Source organism: Dendronephthya gigantea, unplaced genomic scaffold, assembly GCF_004324835.1.
Source record: "Dendronephthya gigantea isolate DGI-Jeju-01 unplaced genomic scaffold, DenGig_1.0 000000F, whole genome shotgun sequence".
Lineage (NCBI taxonomy): Eukaryota > Metazoa > Cnidaria > Anthozoa > Malacalcyonacea > Nephtheidae > Dendronephthya > Dendronephthya gigantea.
Window position 1 is genome coordinate 522,877 of NW_021163010.1, and position 14,826 is coordinate 537,702.

General features: G+C 35.7%; 2 protein-coding genes across 2 annotated transcripts; both read left to right on the top strand.

The window, feature by feature from the left end:
* Positions 1 to 316: 316 nt before the first annotated feature.
* LOC114516191 (sorting nexin-13-like) lies at positions 317 to 10,237 on the top strand. Its single transcript, XM_028535599.1, has 33 exons — positions 317 to 408; positions 970 to 1,076; positions 1,642 to 1,837; positions 1,908 to 2,029; positions 2,359 to 2,474; positions 2,746 to 2,841; positions 3,156 to 3,244; positions 3,342 to 3,425; positions 3,591 to 3,637; positions 3,716 to 3,807; positions 3,933 to 4,051; positions 4,219 to 4,324; positions 4,404 to 4,459; positions 4,620 to 4,706; positions 4,894 to 4,962; positions 5,097 to 5,201; positions 5,274 to 5,338; positions 5,659 to 5,696; positions 5,806 to 5,841; positions 5,921 to 5,955; positions 6,100 to 6,181; positions 6,425 to 6,564; positions 6,713 to 6,823; positions 7,176 to 7,286; positions 7,409 to 7,525; positions 7,750 to 7,827; positions 7,955 to 8,022; positions 8,372 to 8,449; positions 8,666 to 8,734; positions 8,871 to 8,983; positions 9,127 to 9,178; positions 9,275 to 9,483; positions 9,826 to 10,237. The coding sequence occupies exons 1-32, from the start codon at positions 385 to 387 to the stop codon at positions 9,435 to 9,437; spliced, it is 2,871 nt and encodes a 956-aa protein (XP_028391400.1). The 5' UTR covers positions 317 to 384; the 3' UTR covers positions 9,438 to 9,483; positions 9,826 to 10,237.
* A 95-nt stretch (positions 10,238 to 10,332) lies between these two features.
* On the top strand, positions 10,333 to 12,966 carry LOC114516201 (isopentenyl-diphosphate Delta-isomerase 1-like). Its single transcript, XM_028535610.1, has 3 exons — positions 10,333 to 10,534; positions 11,001 to 11,364; positions 11,559 to 12,966. The coding sequence occupies exons 2-3, from the start codon at positions 11,017 to 11,019 to the stop codon at positions 11,883 to 11,885; spliced, it is 675 nt and encodes a 224-aa protein (XP_028391411.1). The 5' UTR covers positions 10,333 to 10,534; positions 11,001 to 11,016; the 3' UTR covers positions 11,886 to 12,966.
* Positions 12,967 to 14,826: the final 1,860 nt, after the last annotated feature.

Below are 14,826 nucleotides of genomic sequence, written 5' to 3' on the forward strand. Positions count from 1 at the left end.
GAACCGAATTATGTAAGACGAACTGAGCCTTAGGAAACCAGTTCCTATCGAATAATACAACTCTTATCCCCTGGCAGAGATTTCACCAGCTTCTCTTCTAGTAGTAGAGGCAGTAATCTCACCACTGGGATTGGGACTTGGGAGAACGTTGCCGCTTGCTTGTTACTTGCTTGTGGGCGTTCAGTGTTTGCAAATCAAATTCTACTGATCGCAGAGCAAGTAAGTTCCGAACAGTGTACCAGATTGTGGCGGATCCATTGGCCTGACCGGTTATCACAGTTTTCAGAGTGAACCCCCCCCCGGGCTGGTTGGGGAGGAATCCAAAATGGCGATGGCGATTTAATCATAGAGATTTAAACAAGTGAATTGAAACAATATTTCACAATGAGAAATGACAACGATATGTCGGTAAGGTCTGGTCATGAATTCGTAGCAATGAAAGTAGTTAAATTCATGAAAATTTGGAAATTAATACAATTTGTTAGATTGTTGCTGTATTTTACTGTGTTATCCAGTCAGCTGCTGTTTCTGACATTACACAAAACTGATGATTTGATATGTCAGCAAGCTAAGATATCAAATTTACTTACAAAATTAATAAATTGACTGAACTTTGCGAGTTTGGGTGGTTGTTTACTGGATACACAGAGTACAGTGCAGGGGTGGACTGGCCATTTTAAGGGGGCTGGTCAATTTAGGGTCTACTGGAAATCATCTCCTAAGCCTGACTAACCAGGCTGTCTTTGATGGTACAGTGTACTGTACCAGTAGATGTTCCTTGCCTGTATAGTCAAGCACTTATTGATTTGCCTTGTTAATTTCCACTGAGATTAGCATAATCTGTAGTTTGTTTACTATGTTTGTTTATTTTACACTGCATACATAGCGTGTACAGGTTTTTTCTTTCGAATTTATTTATTTTCCCATGTTTCAAAAATGCTCAATAAATTGCACATTTCAATTTTTCAGATATGGATAATTGGTTGGGTTGGTTTGATCACCATCCTAACCATTGGAACGTTTGGTTTATGGTGGTCATTTCTTATTGTTTTAAATTGTATTTTTTGTCTTGCTGGGTAAGATTTATTTTGTGTGTGTGTGTCTATTTATTGAAATAAAAGAAATAAGAGTCAGGGATAGATTTATGAAAAAAAATTTTGTGTGATTATAGGCGGACATAAATGTTTATTATTATATGACTAGTGTTTGTTTTTGTAAATCCTCCAATTTGATTGGCTGCTGACGAGGCGGGATTTTCCCATATTGCCCACGGGCAGTACGCTCAATTTTTATTGCCCTCGGGAAAAACAACAGCAATTCGAAATGAATTATTATTAGTGTTTATGGTTTTCCCAAATTAAGTCATATAATAAATAACTTACTGACTTCGATTGTTCGGTCTGTACGGTAAAATATCAAACCGAGGTCGTGCCGTATTGACCGAGCGATAGCGAGTCAGTCACTCTCAGTCAGTAAGTTCTTAATATTGTCACTGATCAATGATTGGTTAATTTAGATTTGATTCGTTTGCATCCCCAATGGTTGCTGTAGTATTATTGAATATGAATGTTGGACCATCAGGACCATCCTTTATGGCATTCATAATATTGCTTGACAATTCTTATTTGAACAAATATTTAGATTTGGTGCTGTATTATGGTATGTTGGGTCAAGAACAGCAAAGCGATTCTTAGCACGTTCTTTGAAAGGAAATCTTGGCTTACCAAAAACTGGTCTGCCTTCTCTCATAAAGAAAGTTGAACAGGAACAGTTTCGAAGTTATAAAATGGACAAACGATTAACTGGTGCCAGTATTATCGATGAACCATTGCAAGAGGTAGATTGTGTTTCCATCTGTAAAGAATTCATTATAATGGTCTCAAGCTATATTTCAGTCTATGTTTTAGGTTATTGAATATTTCTTCCGTGACTATATACGATATTGGTATGATGAAGTCAGTCAACATGAAGAATTCCCGTATGATTTAAGACAAACTTTACAGAAAGTATTGATTGCTTTGTTTAGCAGGTTTGTTTGAATTTTTTTCAACCAGCTAGTCCATGAAACAAAATACGTAGTTGACTTTGAAAATGATCATGCAAAACACAAACTTAACCTTCTATGAGAATGACATAACTTATACATAGTTTATAAGGTTAAGGTTCATATGTATTCACGTCGAAAATAGACGTAGTTACGTCGTAAATATGTCATCGTGATGGAAATTCTGGGTGCCTTTTTAATTTTGCCCATAGACCATTGTGCAAGCTGAAGTGAACACATTTTGCAATTAAATTTAAAAAACCTATCCATAGTTTGGCCTCTAATATATTTGTATAAAAATGAAAACGCTGCAGGTCAAAAGATGTGGAGTGGATGCCATTTCTGACCGTAAGACTTGTTGATGATTTTGCGGCTCATCTCAAGCTCTTTAAATTGGCTGTAGAGCATTGTGATAAACAGAAAGAGGAGGGTAAATGAATATATTTTTGTTTCTTTTTGCGTTTGTAAGTTATTTGAAGGACCTATTTCTCATCTATTCATAAATGTCTGTTACAATCGTGTCCGGGTATGCTAATTAAATCTAATGCGTGTGACATCGTCTACATGCAGAAGAAATAAGATTATAAACAGTAATTCGCATTTTACTATTACACTGCAACATCAAATGTTACGGTCTTTATAACAGATCGAACTTTTAGTCACAGATTCTGTGCAACATCACCTTTTTTACGTTTTTTTAGAGAATCAAATGGAATCTGTGTTTTTCCAAAAAGAACATGAGATGCTTCAAGCTATGTGTCGTGGTGATATATGTTTGAATCAAGAAGAAGAAAAAGGTGAGGTTATTTCAACTGCAATCTCGTCCACAATCTACAACTTTGACCGCGAAAGGGGTGATGGGTTAATTGTCACGTATTATGCCCTTTTTCAGTCAGAAATCGTTCCCCCGTTTCCCACGTGCTATATAGAAGCGCTGCTCTTAGACTTACACCTAATCAATACTTGATCACAATAATACGTGAATAAAAATAAAATCACTTCGTAAATTGCAGAATTGAGAACTCAGGTCTGTTCTCATATTCCAGAGTTTGATGTGGAATTCTTCACTAAAAAGCCTGCATGATTCAATACAACATTGAAATATTTTTAGAATATCTGAGGACCGTCAGCGATATTTTGCTTTACATTCTGTTGCCCCCTGAAGATTTTCACAACAAACCATTTCGGTTCCTTCTCAGGGTAAGTAGACTTGTTGGACGAATTTTTTTATAGCTATATGTATACGAATTAGCAGTAATGTTAATATTGCTTTGTATTTTATTTTTTGATATATCAGGAAGTAATTGCTTGCAATGTTTTACTTCCAACAGTGGAAATGGTTTGCGATCCTGATTATATCAACCAGACTATCGTTATCTGGGTAAGTATACACAATTTACATAAAGAAAGGAAACACGAAATCTTGATCAAAAATAACCCTGAAGCATCTTGAAACGATGTGGCATCATACAAATGAACATAATCTCGCACATGCGTGGTGTATTAGTTCTTACTTATCAATAAATATTAAAGTTTGTTTTTTTAGTGCCAAGAGAATTCCTTTAATGTCGAAGCATTTCTTTCAATCATAAGGTATTTTCATTTGCTTTAACACATGTATGCACTGAAATGTATTTATGATATAACGGTTTGAGATTTTTTTTACCATAGATCAAGTGATAGTGTCAGTGATGTTGAGGAAATCAAGGCTCGTGTTCGTGATGAGATAACAAAACTTAGGTCTCATGATTCTGAGTCCACAGGTATGATGGACTAACAGAATACTTCATGTATACTCACTCGTTGTAAAACAATGAAAATCTTGATCATTTTCATACTTTATAAAACAAGTAGTAAGATATGTACTGTTGACATCTGTGTTTGTTAGGTGACGCAATCATGACTATCCGTCAACAATTAAGTAGTATGTTGTTTGTAATGAAGATTTGTGAAGCTCGAATTAAAAGCTTAAAAACTGGAGATGACGATACTTCGGTACTTCATCAGGTATTTTTCACAATATCTCAACGCAAACATCTTTCACACGAGAGTTCTACTATATATTTACAGCGAGAAATTAAGTGTTACGCTATTGCTGTCTATAACGTCCATGGAAAAATGCCTCACTAGGTTTGTACCATCACTAGCGATTATTTTATTTTATTTTGTGACAGGAGGGTCCTGATATGCCAAATCGTTTTTTGCCAGTGAATCAAAACTTGCCAGTCTTGCCGTTGCAAGACATATTGGATAATAACACGGCCTTGTCTTATTTCATTGGTATGTTCATCTTCAATCATTCATGATTCACTTCGTCTCTCTCTGTTATGCATGTTGCTTATCAAACGTTATTTTCCAGAATTCATCGGTTGGGTGGGAGGACAAGAGATCCTGTTTTTCTGGTTAGCAATCGAAGTAAGTATTTTTTGAAGCATTTTTGGATGGAAATTTTGAATTTTGATGAAAAACCAATGAGAACCAGTCATCGTCATGCACGTGACAACTGACTGTTCACCGAGGGTTTGAAGGAAGTTATTTTAGTATATCTTTATGGATTTATTCATATCCATTTCAGAGTTTCCGTGTGACTGCAGAACAGCAATTATCAATTCATGCTGAGAAAGAACTGCGCGACCAAGCAGCCGGGCACAGGGATACTTTGGTAATACTCACTAAGTTATTATATAATCCTCCTCTGGCCTATGATACAATACTGAAGTGGTCGTTACTATTCTAATATATATGTACCATGCACAATTCAGTTGCAATGACGTTCACACAAGGAACTAAGACGTTAAACGTGCAGAATCACAACAAATTACCCTGAACTCTTAGCCTGTTTTGTTTAGAGATTTTCTGATGTGGAGTCTGTCCGTGAAGCAGCATTGAGTATTTATGATCAATATCTCTCACCAACGGTAAGTCAAGCATTTCTCATTCAGAGTAGAACATTAAAAGCAAGTTCTGTTATGTCGAAAATGCTAAGATGTTAAGATGAAATCACTTCTAACATGAACTCGAGGATACCATCGCGTTTATTTCGTTCATCCAGGCAACTCCCCAAGTTGAGCTTGATGAAAAGTTGGTAAAACAAACGTTATCGAAGATAAAGAACCAACCACCATCTGCAGATTTCTTTGACGCACTTCAAAAGCAGGTTTGTGTTCACCATTGTAAACACTAAAAAGAGTGGTCATTTTGAGATGATTGTAACTTGCTTTCTTTCTAGTCGTTTAACAAGTTAGAACAACAGAATATTTATGGTTCGTTTCTTAAAAGTCAGATCTACATGAAGTAAGTGATATGCTTAATCTAGACCGTCACTGTACTCATTGCCCGCCCCACTGGACAGTCGAGCCAACAGTTGTTAATTCACTCCCAGAATGCCACTCGCAGTGTCCAGGCGCCTCGATAGTTAAAATCATACCCAGGCCTCGCGGTGTTTTGGTATTCAGCTTGGTTATTTTGCAAACACTTTATATAGATAAAATTTATTGGAAGGTAGGAGTAAATGAAAAATCTAAAGAGAAAGAAATAAAATCTTAAAAGTTGCGAGTCAAACAACATGCACCAATCCATATTCAAAGATATTTCTCATCTTTTTTCTTATTAAGGTGTCTCATCGATTTGGGATTTTTTAAAGAAAAGTCAGGTAGAGTTCGTTCTATCCTGCAGCGCAGATTTTTCATGTTAGTGTGCTCGATACATTTTTAGCGCAGCTGAAAAAATACGTTCAATTAACCGTCAACTTTCCAATTTAGATGAAACTGAATCTTTATCAGGAACACCTAGTGAAGGTAGTAGCGATAAGCTCCAACGAGTTCAAATGTAAATGGTGAAGTTACTTACTGCGATTCATTTTCTGTACTTGTCAAGGTTCAGATGAAACACACAGCCGACCAAGAACAGATGTAAGAAAATATTGTTTTAGGAACACTGTATTCATTCTATTTCTAGTTGTATTTTATTTCTAGTAATGAATTAATTAAATTCTGCCACTGTACGAAATAGTTGAAGAAGTATCCCAAGGCTTAACATATATTTTCTTCTGCTAGAGTTGTTCGAGTATTGACAGTTTAAATTCATTATGGACGCGAGATGAAGAAATAAGAGTCACAGCGAACATTTCACGAACAGGTTCGAACAATATCTGTTCTGTAGCCGAAAGGAAAAAGCATTGTCGTCTAATCATACGACAGGCCTTTAAAATATTTCTAATAATACACTAATAATCTTTGTTTCCAGGAAACTGCATGTCACGCTAAAAAGGATATTAACTGTAATTCATATGTCCTCAAATGAATGTGCAGATTATCTGCAGTCATCACGGTGGTCCTTCAAAATATTTTATACAATATCTATACATATATGCTCTTCCAGGCCTATGTCGTAATGATGGTAAATCATATGGTATCTACGAAATTTCTGTATACCGAGCTAGCTCTGAGGGCACGGTTACCTGGACCATTGCAAGACGATTCAGTGATTTTGATGACCTTCATCTCAAGCTCAAGGAAAAGGTTGGATTAATTTTCATAACCATTCAAATTAGTCAGTATGGTTTAATAGTCCCTAGGAGACCTGCATGTAGGTTACCCGACATATAAATGCATTTTTGCGTAATAATCACAAATAATGACAACGATTGTTAAATGTTTTCTGAATTAGTTCGGCTCCAATTCCTTGGGTGATCTTCACTTACCAAAGAAGAATCCTTTCCGAAATACAGATAGAAGCTTTTTGGAGAAACGCAAACAAGATTTAGATTGTTATTTACAGGTAGATATTTCATTGTTGTATATCTGGTTCCAAAACTGCATTAAAAAACATGATGCTAGTCATTGTGAGGTAGGCTGACACCCGTTGTAAGTTGATCCCGTGGTTTCGTCTGCTGTCCTCATCCGAGTGTTCAATGCCAAAATTAGCTCCGTCGAGGTCTTGCTTATTATATTTTAAATACACAAAAGAACTCTGTGGTACACAAAGTGTCTATGATTCCTTGATTGGTTGTACAAATGATGTGTATTATCGCGAGATAAGCTTGCTATTCTTGTCTAAAATCATGCACTAAAATGTGCAGCAGAAGAGTCGTCGCCATGACTAAGTATGAGAACATTTGTATATCTTCCAGAAACTCTTGTCTCCTGAATTACTGGATGCAAATCCTGGAATGTTTGAGATTGTATCAAATTTCCTAGAAATTGGAAAGTATGTTCAGGAAAAGGGGCAATTTGCTAGAAAGGTAAGGAGAGATTAGATTACTTATTTACATCTTTACCTCTAATATACAATTAATTCACAATTTAAAATCGAGGGTAAAAGGAGCTTTGGAATGATTTTTGTGTGTTGAACTATTATGGACAGGTTGCTCCTATTCGTTCCTCTGTTCATAATATGTCACATGCGATAAAGAATGTTCCCGAGGGGATCACTGGTGGATTACACCGAGTTTCTGGTGGCCTTCATAGAGTTTTAGCAAAGGTAAGAATTACGGGGGGAGGTTTCATAGGTATCAGGAGAGATCTAGTTAGATTAACCCCTCCTGGTCAATTTGGTAATTTTTAAAATTGGATGGGGCTGTTCGTGTGCAGGATGCAAAAAAAAATACCAGGTCCTGTCGCACTGACAGCGAAGCTTCACCGGTTCGAAATTTTAATGAATCAGATCAAACGATACACGCGTGTTGTCTGTTTGTTGCTTTGCAGAACAAAACAGGAAGTTTTAATCAGAAATCTGGTGCAGTCGATGAATACAGTAAAATATCAGCAAATATTGATAATGACGTAAGTTTAGTATATAAGACGTAAGTTTGTTTCTTTAAAATGTTTTTGTAGAACTAAATATGACTCGTATGATACCAGTGGATTACCTTTTTCTATACTAAATGCATGTGTACTTCACGGTTGTTAGGATGATGACAATATTCCGTTACGAATTCTGCTCCTGTTAATGGATGAGGTTTTTGATTTGAAACACAGGTAATATATACCATATTTCAACCTCTGAGGCTATATGTTACCATACTCTAACCTCACTATAAGGCATCGTTTATTTTGCTCGGGTACTTCAGACTAAAATGTCTTGTTATATAACGCCTTGTATATGTTTTGTACGCAGTATTTTATTGGACGTTATACTTTAGAAATGCAATCATTAACCAATGAAAAATTCCCCTTTACGGCTGGTTTCTAGTTTAAAATCCAGTGTAAAATGGAAATAGACCATTCTTGGTATTGTTTTTCCAACTATACTCATTCGTAACCCGTCCTATGTTATATGTTATTATTTTCTAGACTGCTGAATAATTAAATCTTGAAAATTTTGTAGAAATTTGTGGCTAAGACGGAGAATTATTATAATGTTAAAGCAGATCATAAAAACGACATTTGGAGATCGGATTAACCGGTATGTTAATAATTGTACGTGGAAATCGCTTAATTACGATCTGACCCTATTTTTTTCGTTGTTAAGTCGTAATTAACTTAGTAATATACGACTCTGATTAGGCAATAGCTCCCCCCCCCCCGATTTGTACGAATCCCCTGCATATGGTAAAGGAAAGTGTTTTTCATCTAAGTTTCATAGTATAGTTTTCAACAAAACGCTTTTTCATTTATGCAGAAAGATCGTCGACTCTGTCGAATGGATGACGTCGTTTGAACAGTTGGCAGAATATGTTCGTCTGTTCAGGTAGTCATAACAATTGTACGCGTCAAACATGTTGTCATAAGATTGGCACAAATGGTTCAGATAAAGCTTTTGAACGAAGGTCTCAGGGTTTCCATGCACTTCACAGGATTTGGTGAAGAGAGTTTTATATTTTTAGAGATGCATATTGGCCTGATGGTATCCTTGCTGAAGAATATCCTGAAAGATCTGAATCTGTGAAGCTTCGTACACGAGTAACAGCTAAAACTATGATGCTTGGCAGCCTTCCAGGTTTGAAACAGCTTTATTTATTGTTCTCTGTTTATGATTCTTGAGTGTTTTTAATCTTGTGTCCCCCAACCACTGAAATATTCCTTTCTGTACAAGCAGCATATTTAATAAGTATATTCACAAGTGTGATATCAATCATTTAGATGATTTAAAGAGATTCCTTGGTAGCGAAGTCAGTAAAGATGGAGTATTCAGGTTCGTTATAAATCATGAAAATAGATCTGCAGGGAGGGAGAGAAACCTCCATTGGGTAAACCGGTTTCACTTCAATATTTTTTCTTCAATTTTTAGAGTTTTCAACACATTCCAATACCCTGAATTAAACAAAAGACTGCTATACGTAATTTCTGAAGGGTTTCTAGAACAGTTATTTCCGGAAAAGAATTTTCCAGAAATATTTCGTAAACTCCATACAAAAGAACATAAATCTGTGAGGACCACATCTGACCCATGATGGACTATTTTACGATTGACGAGTTTTAGATGCAGTTTTTAAAGCCGTGTTGTCCATAGGCGTACGGGTGCAACTTCGTTTGGGGGGGCAAAAAAAAATCGCCCGAATTTTTGAATTACACAATGTGCCCGAATTATAACTTTTACCAGATTTGTAACAATAGATTTGGCAAAGCGGCGGATGGACTTTTAAGAAAGTATAACAAAAATAGCGAAATAGAATACAAATATGTTATATATATTACAAAATTTGGTTTTAAAAATTTTAGCTATGTAATTTAGCTTTCAGTTTGCCCGAAGTTTCGGCTGAACTTTGCCCGAATTTCTTGATTCTCGAAATTTTTGGGGGGGCAACTGCCCCCCCTGCCCCCCTGTCTCGTACGCCTATGGTGTTGTCAACCCGAAAGTTATCATCGTGAGGGAAGAGGGCGTTGAGAAATATGCCATTGTTAGAGGGAATAGCAACTAATTCGGTAGAGAAACTTTGCAAATCATAAACCGAACCTAACCCTAAGGATTAAATCCGTGAATTCTGGAATCTTGACCTGGAATTATCTGAATGAGATCACAATCTCGTTTCCCGAGCCTGTATTAACCATAAACCAAACTCGTATTCAGAAGTCAGGGTCGTTGGTAGAAGCTTAATTTTTGTGTATACTGGTAGATTTGTCTTATAACTGACTGGTTTCTTTTGTACACTATTGTTACTACGGTATATAAACCTGCATCTATGAATATACACCCCCCCCGAATTACATCAAAATACATTCATAGAAATAGCCATTAATACATTAAATGAAATAATTTATTCTCAAAAATCAAATTGATCGAACTTTGGTTACTTTGCACAATATCTATCCTGAAATTTAGGGAAATATCAGAAAGTCTATATGGAAATTTTAATTTCAAAATGGAAACTGATCTGTTTCAATATCCATAGATTTCCATAGATTATATTGATTGTACCTGTTGATCCAGCATATCCACTGATTCATCATTCATATCACATTCAGTGATAACATTCCAGAGATTGTCCCAGAGTATTAAAACAGTATTAAATTGATATGCCGGACTTTTGCCGGTAATCCTTTAGTTCAGGTAAATACGTTTCATTTGTTTTTAAAAATATTAGACATTGTGCCCAGCAAATTGTGCGTGCTCAGAGGGATTCTATATTAAATACGTTTATAAATCATTTTGAAAGTTTTCCTAATTCCTACGAAGTGCCAGACACTATCTGCCAGTATCTGGTTGGAAAACTAAAAGTTCATAAAGTGCATAATTCATGTACCATTTAGAGACTTGTACCCGAGAAATACTATGTCTGTGATCTTTGAATTCAGTTTCATTCGGAATTAAAGTTTACTGAGATACGTTTTAAGTGAATATAATTTTAAGTTTTAACAATAGCAGACATACAAAAAATACAAGGTATAGTAGTTTTTTATTGAATATACCTTTCTGTATTTCATTAACTCTCTGTTAATTCACTTCAAATTAATTCTGAATGAAATATAAGTTTTTGCTTGTTAATGAAATGTGTCATTTTTCCATATAATTGAAGGTGATCATAATTGACAATGGTACTGGATAAAATACAAGAGCAACTTTTAGAAGAGAAATGTATTCTCATAAATGAAGAAGATAAAGTGATTGGAGAAGCAACAAAAAGAGAATGTCACCTGAACAGTAATATAAAGAAAGGAATGCTTCATAGGGCATTTAGTGTCTTCTTATTTAACAACGATAATGAATTATTACTTCAACAAAGGTCTGATGCAAAGATAACATTTCCTGGTCGTTTTACAAACACTTGTTGTAGCCATCCATTGAGCCTTCCTCATGAATTAGAAGATAAAGATTTTCTTGGAGTAAGAAGAGCAGCTCAACGTAAACTCAATCATGAACTTGGTATTGAAGCTAGTCAGGTAGAACTGGAAACAAATTCAGCCTTATTTCTAGTTTGAAAATCAACGCATAGATTTATATATTGTCTCTTAGTGCTGTAACATCTATTCTATAAACCATATAGGGTAATATATAGAATAATCATTATTTTCTGGCAATGATATATCTTATTTGCTATTTATATACCTTGTTTGATTTGTATTTTCTTCTTAAGGTTCCTCTTGAAGACATCAATGTGATTACAAAAATTCATTACAAAGCACCTTCTGATGAAAAGTGGGGAGAGCATGAGATTGACTATGTCCTGTTTATCCAGAAAGATGTGGATATTCAAATGAATCCCAATGAAGTAAAAAGTTTTTGTTTTGTGAATCAAAAGAAAATGAAAGATATTTTGCAAGATGCTGAAGATAAGAAGATAATTATTACTCCTTGGTTTGACTTATTGTGCAAGACATTTTTGTTCAAATGGTGGAATAATTTGAATAATCTAGAAAAGATGAAGGATATAAACACTATCCATAAAATGATTGAAGATTGATGCACTGAATCATTGGAAGTGGTTTTTGATAAAATAGCTAATATAAAATTGAATCTTTCGTAATTATTGTTAACAAATTAATATGTTTTTGAAGATAATTTCATATATACAGGCACGATATTTATTATAAACCTATCTTATTATTTGTTTCTAAAATTCGTCAGATATGCGATAGTATACTCGTACAAGACATGTTATGGTAGAGAAGAATATGAAGCCAACGCAGCGTCTTAAACAAAAAACGATCTGGACAGTTAACGTACAATTAAATTGCGATATAATTTGGTAGAGCGAAAATACATCTTACTCTTCATTATATTATATTGCGATATAGTTTCGTAGAGCGAAAACCAACTTAAATAAATTTTTCCTTGAAGCTGATCATCCTTGCCTCTTTGGCATGAATGATGCACAGTTTAATAATCTGAAGTAACTAAGATAGGATACTTTGGAAGTGCTGAAGTGGGGCTTAACTGACCCTAAGAACTGACTGATTCTGCTGCGATGTATCACTATATTAGCTCTTCAAACCATATTTATAAACTGAAAGTATCTTTGTCGAGCTTAAAAAACATTTATGCCCGCGAATATCAACTTTATTGTTATGTAATATTTACTTATCGCGCTGTTAACTCGTCGGGCTACCCGTAACCCGTCCTAGGAAGAAATGGGAATTGAGTGGATTGGAGTGCTTATACTACCTTGTCCTTGGTGCACAGGTCTATATAATTAAAAGACTAGACTATATAATTAAAAGTGCTTCTGTCTCTGCGAGTGACTCTAGGTCTAGGAAGCTGTCTATAATTTATCAAATGTTTGATGTTATTCCATGGCCATGGGAACATTCGTATGTTGTACATAAGAGGTATGTGCATACAGCTTGTTCTCAGTAAATACTCATCACAACGATATTACCTGTGAATTCCTAACCTTCGCTACCGTAGCTGTTTCACCCGGCATCTGTACGCCAATATATAAACATACAACAGACGATAACTGAAGTTGATATGTTATGTGTAACTGCATGTGTAAGTTGAATTTCGTTTGAGAGTCACGCAATCTACTAACACAATGAAACTAGCTGTTTATTTTTTTTCTACTCCAAGTCTTCTTAGCTTTCGCTGTGAAGGCAAACAAAGTTTATCCCTTGAGCAGAATCATCAAGATTTCTCTTGCAGTTTCTAAAGCTGCTTACCTTCCGATTTCACCAAAACGTTATCTTCAAGGTGGAGCCATCATCGAAAACCCCACAACCATTATACCCCGCCGCATTTTCGGACTTCCGATCTTGCACCCTAAAAATGATTTCACCCGCGACCGTGTAGCTTGTAGTATCCACGGCTGGAAGGCAAAACATCACGAGGTCAAAGAAACTGAAGTATTTTTGTTCACGCATACCGATCAGAAGCTTGCTGTATTTGGATTTCGAGGAACTGAAGCATTGAATCTTCACGACTGGAAGTGGAACTTTAATATGGTACCAACCAAAACATACATCAATAAGACCGTGTTTGTGACTCACAAAGGATTCCGAAATCGTTATCTAAATATTGCACCATGGTTTGAAACTGAGTATCTCAAGATTCCACAGGATTATACAATCATCATTACAGGTCACAGTTTAGGAGGTGCCGAGGCTACCATTGCTGCAGTGTTTGCTGCTGGGAAATTGAAAAGGCGTCCTAATGCTGTTATAACATATGGCTCTCCATTGGTTGGTGGCCAGAGTTTTAAATCTTTCTACGAAACTGTGGTTGGTTGTAACCAAACTCTCAGAATTGTGGCCAAAGGTGATCTGTTCGCTGCTGTTCCAAAAATCTTTGGTTATACCCACGTCTGTCCTGAGCTGAAAATTGATGGGAAAACGGGATTGAGTTTTATTAATGCCCATGATTTGTACACCGGCTATGATAGAGGACTTGCACGCTTGTACAACCGTAATGACATTGGTTTTGGTTGTAATAAGTTTCTTTAAGTTGAACTATCATTGAATAAGTAGTTATATCTGTATATATTTATGTATACGAAGATAATAAAATAGTGTTGGTCATTGTATGACAATAAAATACATCTTGTTTTGAGTTATCAGAAGTCGTCGTTACGTCATATTTTAGATAACCGCTGTTTATAGACACAATCATACAGTCAATGCAAAAACCTATTTCTCACTGCAGTGTACACTCTCAGCTTGCTCTCTCAAGCAGCAATATGGGTAAAAATACTTTTCATGCTGATTTGTGAAATAGAATTAATGAACACTCGTATGCTTTCAAAGCACACACTTCACTGATGCTGGCCTGCTGTACTGGGCCGTAAGATCCTTTACTTATTATCATGTCAGTCCAAATCCGGGGATGGAGTGTCGTATTGAATGAGCTTATATGTTGCCAACGCAACTGGAGTGACGAGATTCTGCAATAGCAGGGTGAATTAACTAACAGGACTAGTCGTACGTATATGACTCGAGAACTTTGCATTTTCAATGCCTTTATACCAACAACTCAGGTTGAGAGAACATGCCGTGTTACGCTCAATTACGTCCGTATTGATTCTTATCAGCTCCTGTTGAAAGAATAAAGGCTGTTCTAAAACTCATGTCATCATCATTACGACATTAGTTTTTTATTCATTTCTACAGATTTTAAAGTGCATGGACATTAGTATCGAGCCAATAGTGTCCAATTATTAGGGAAGTAGTGTACATGCGGTAGTATTGTTTCGAACTCTTTTAGACGAGGTACGTCATAAGATACTGAATTTCTGTTTTAAACCATTGCATAATGGCTAGCTACATAATTCAAGAGCTAGTCGATATTATCTATATGATTAATACTTTAATTAACAAGAGAAATGCCATCTAATACGAAAACAATGACCTTGAATTTTCTCGAAACCGCTTCTCATGTTTGCTCAGCTGATTTCGACTATTTAATAATAATAG

Excerpts from the sequence above, each read along its gene's own strand:
- LOC114516201 (XM_028535610.1), top strand. The coding sequence starts at position 11,017 with ATGGTACTGGATAAAATACAAGAGCAACTTTTAGAAGAGAAATGTATT. Across the intron at positions 11,365-11,558 it reads TTGGTATTGAAGCTAGTCAG|GTTCCTCTTGAAGACATCAA; the intron begins GTAGAACTGGAA and ends TTTCTTCTTAAG.
- LOC114516191 (XM_028535599.1), top strand. The coding sequence starts at position 385 with ATGAGAAATGACAACGATATGTCG. Across the intron at positions 5,697-5,805 it reads ATTTTTTAAAGAAAAGTCAG|ATGAAACTGAATCTTTATCA; the intron begins GTAGAGTTCGTT and ends TTTCCAATTTAG. Across the intron at positions 8,984-9,126 it reads GATGCTTGGCAGCCTTCCAG|ATGATTTAAAGAGATTCCTT; the intron begins GTTTGAAACAGC and ends TCAATCATTTAG.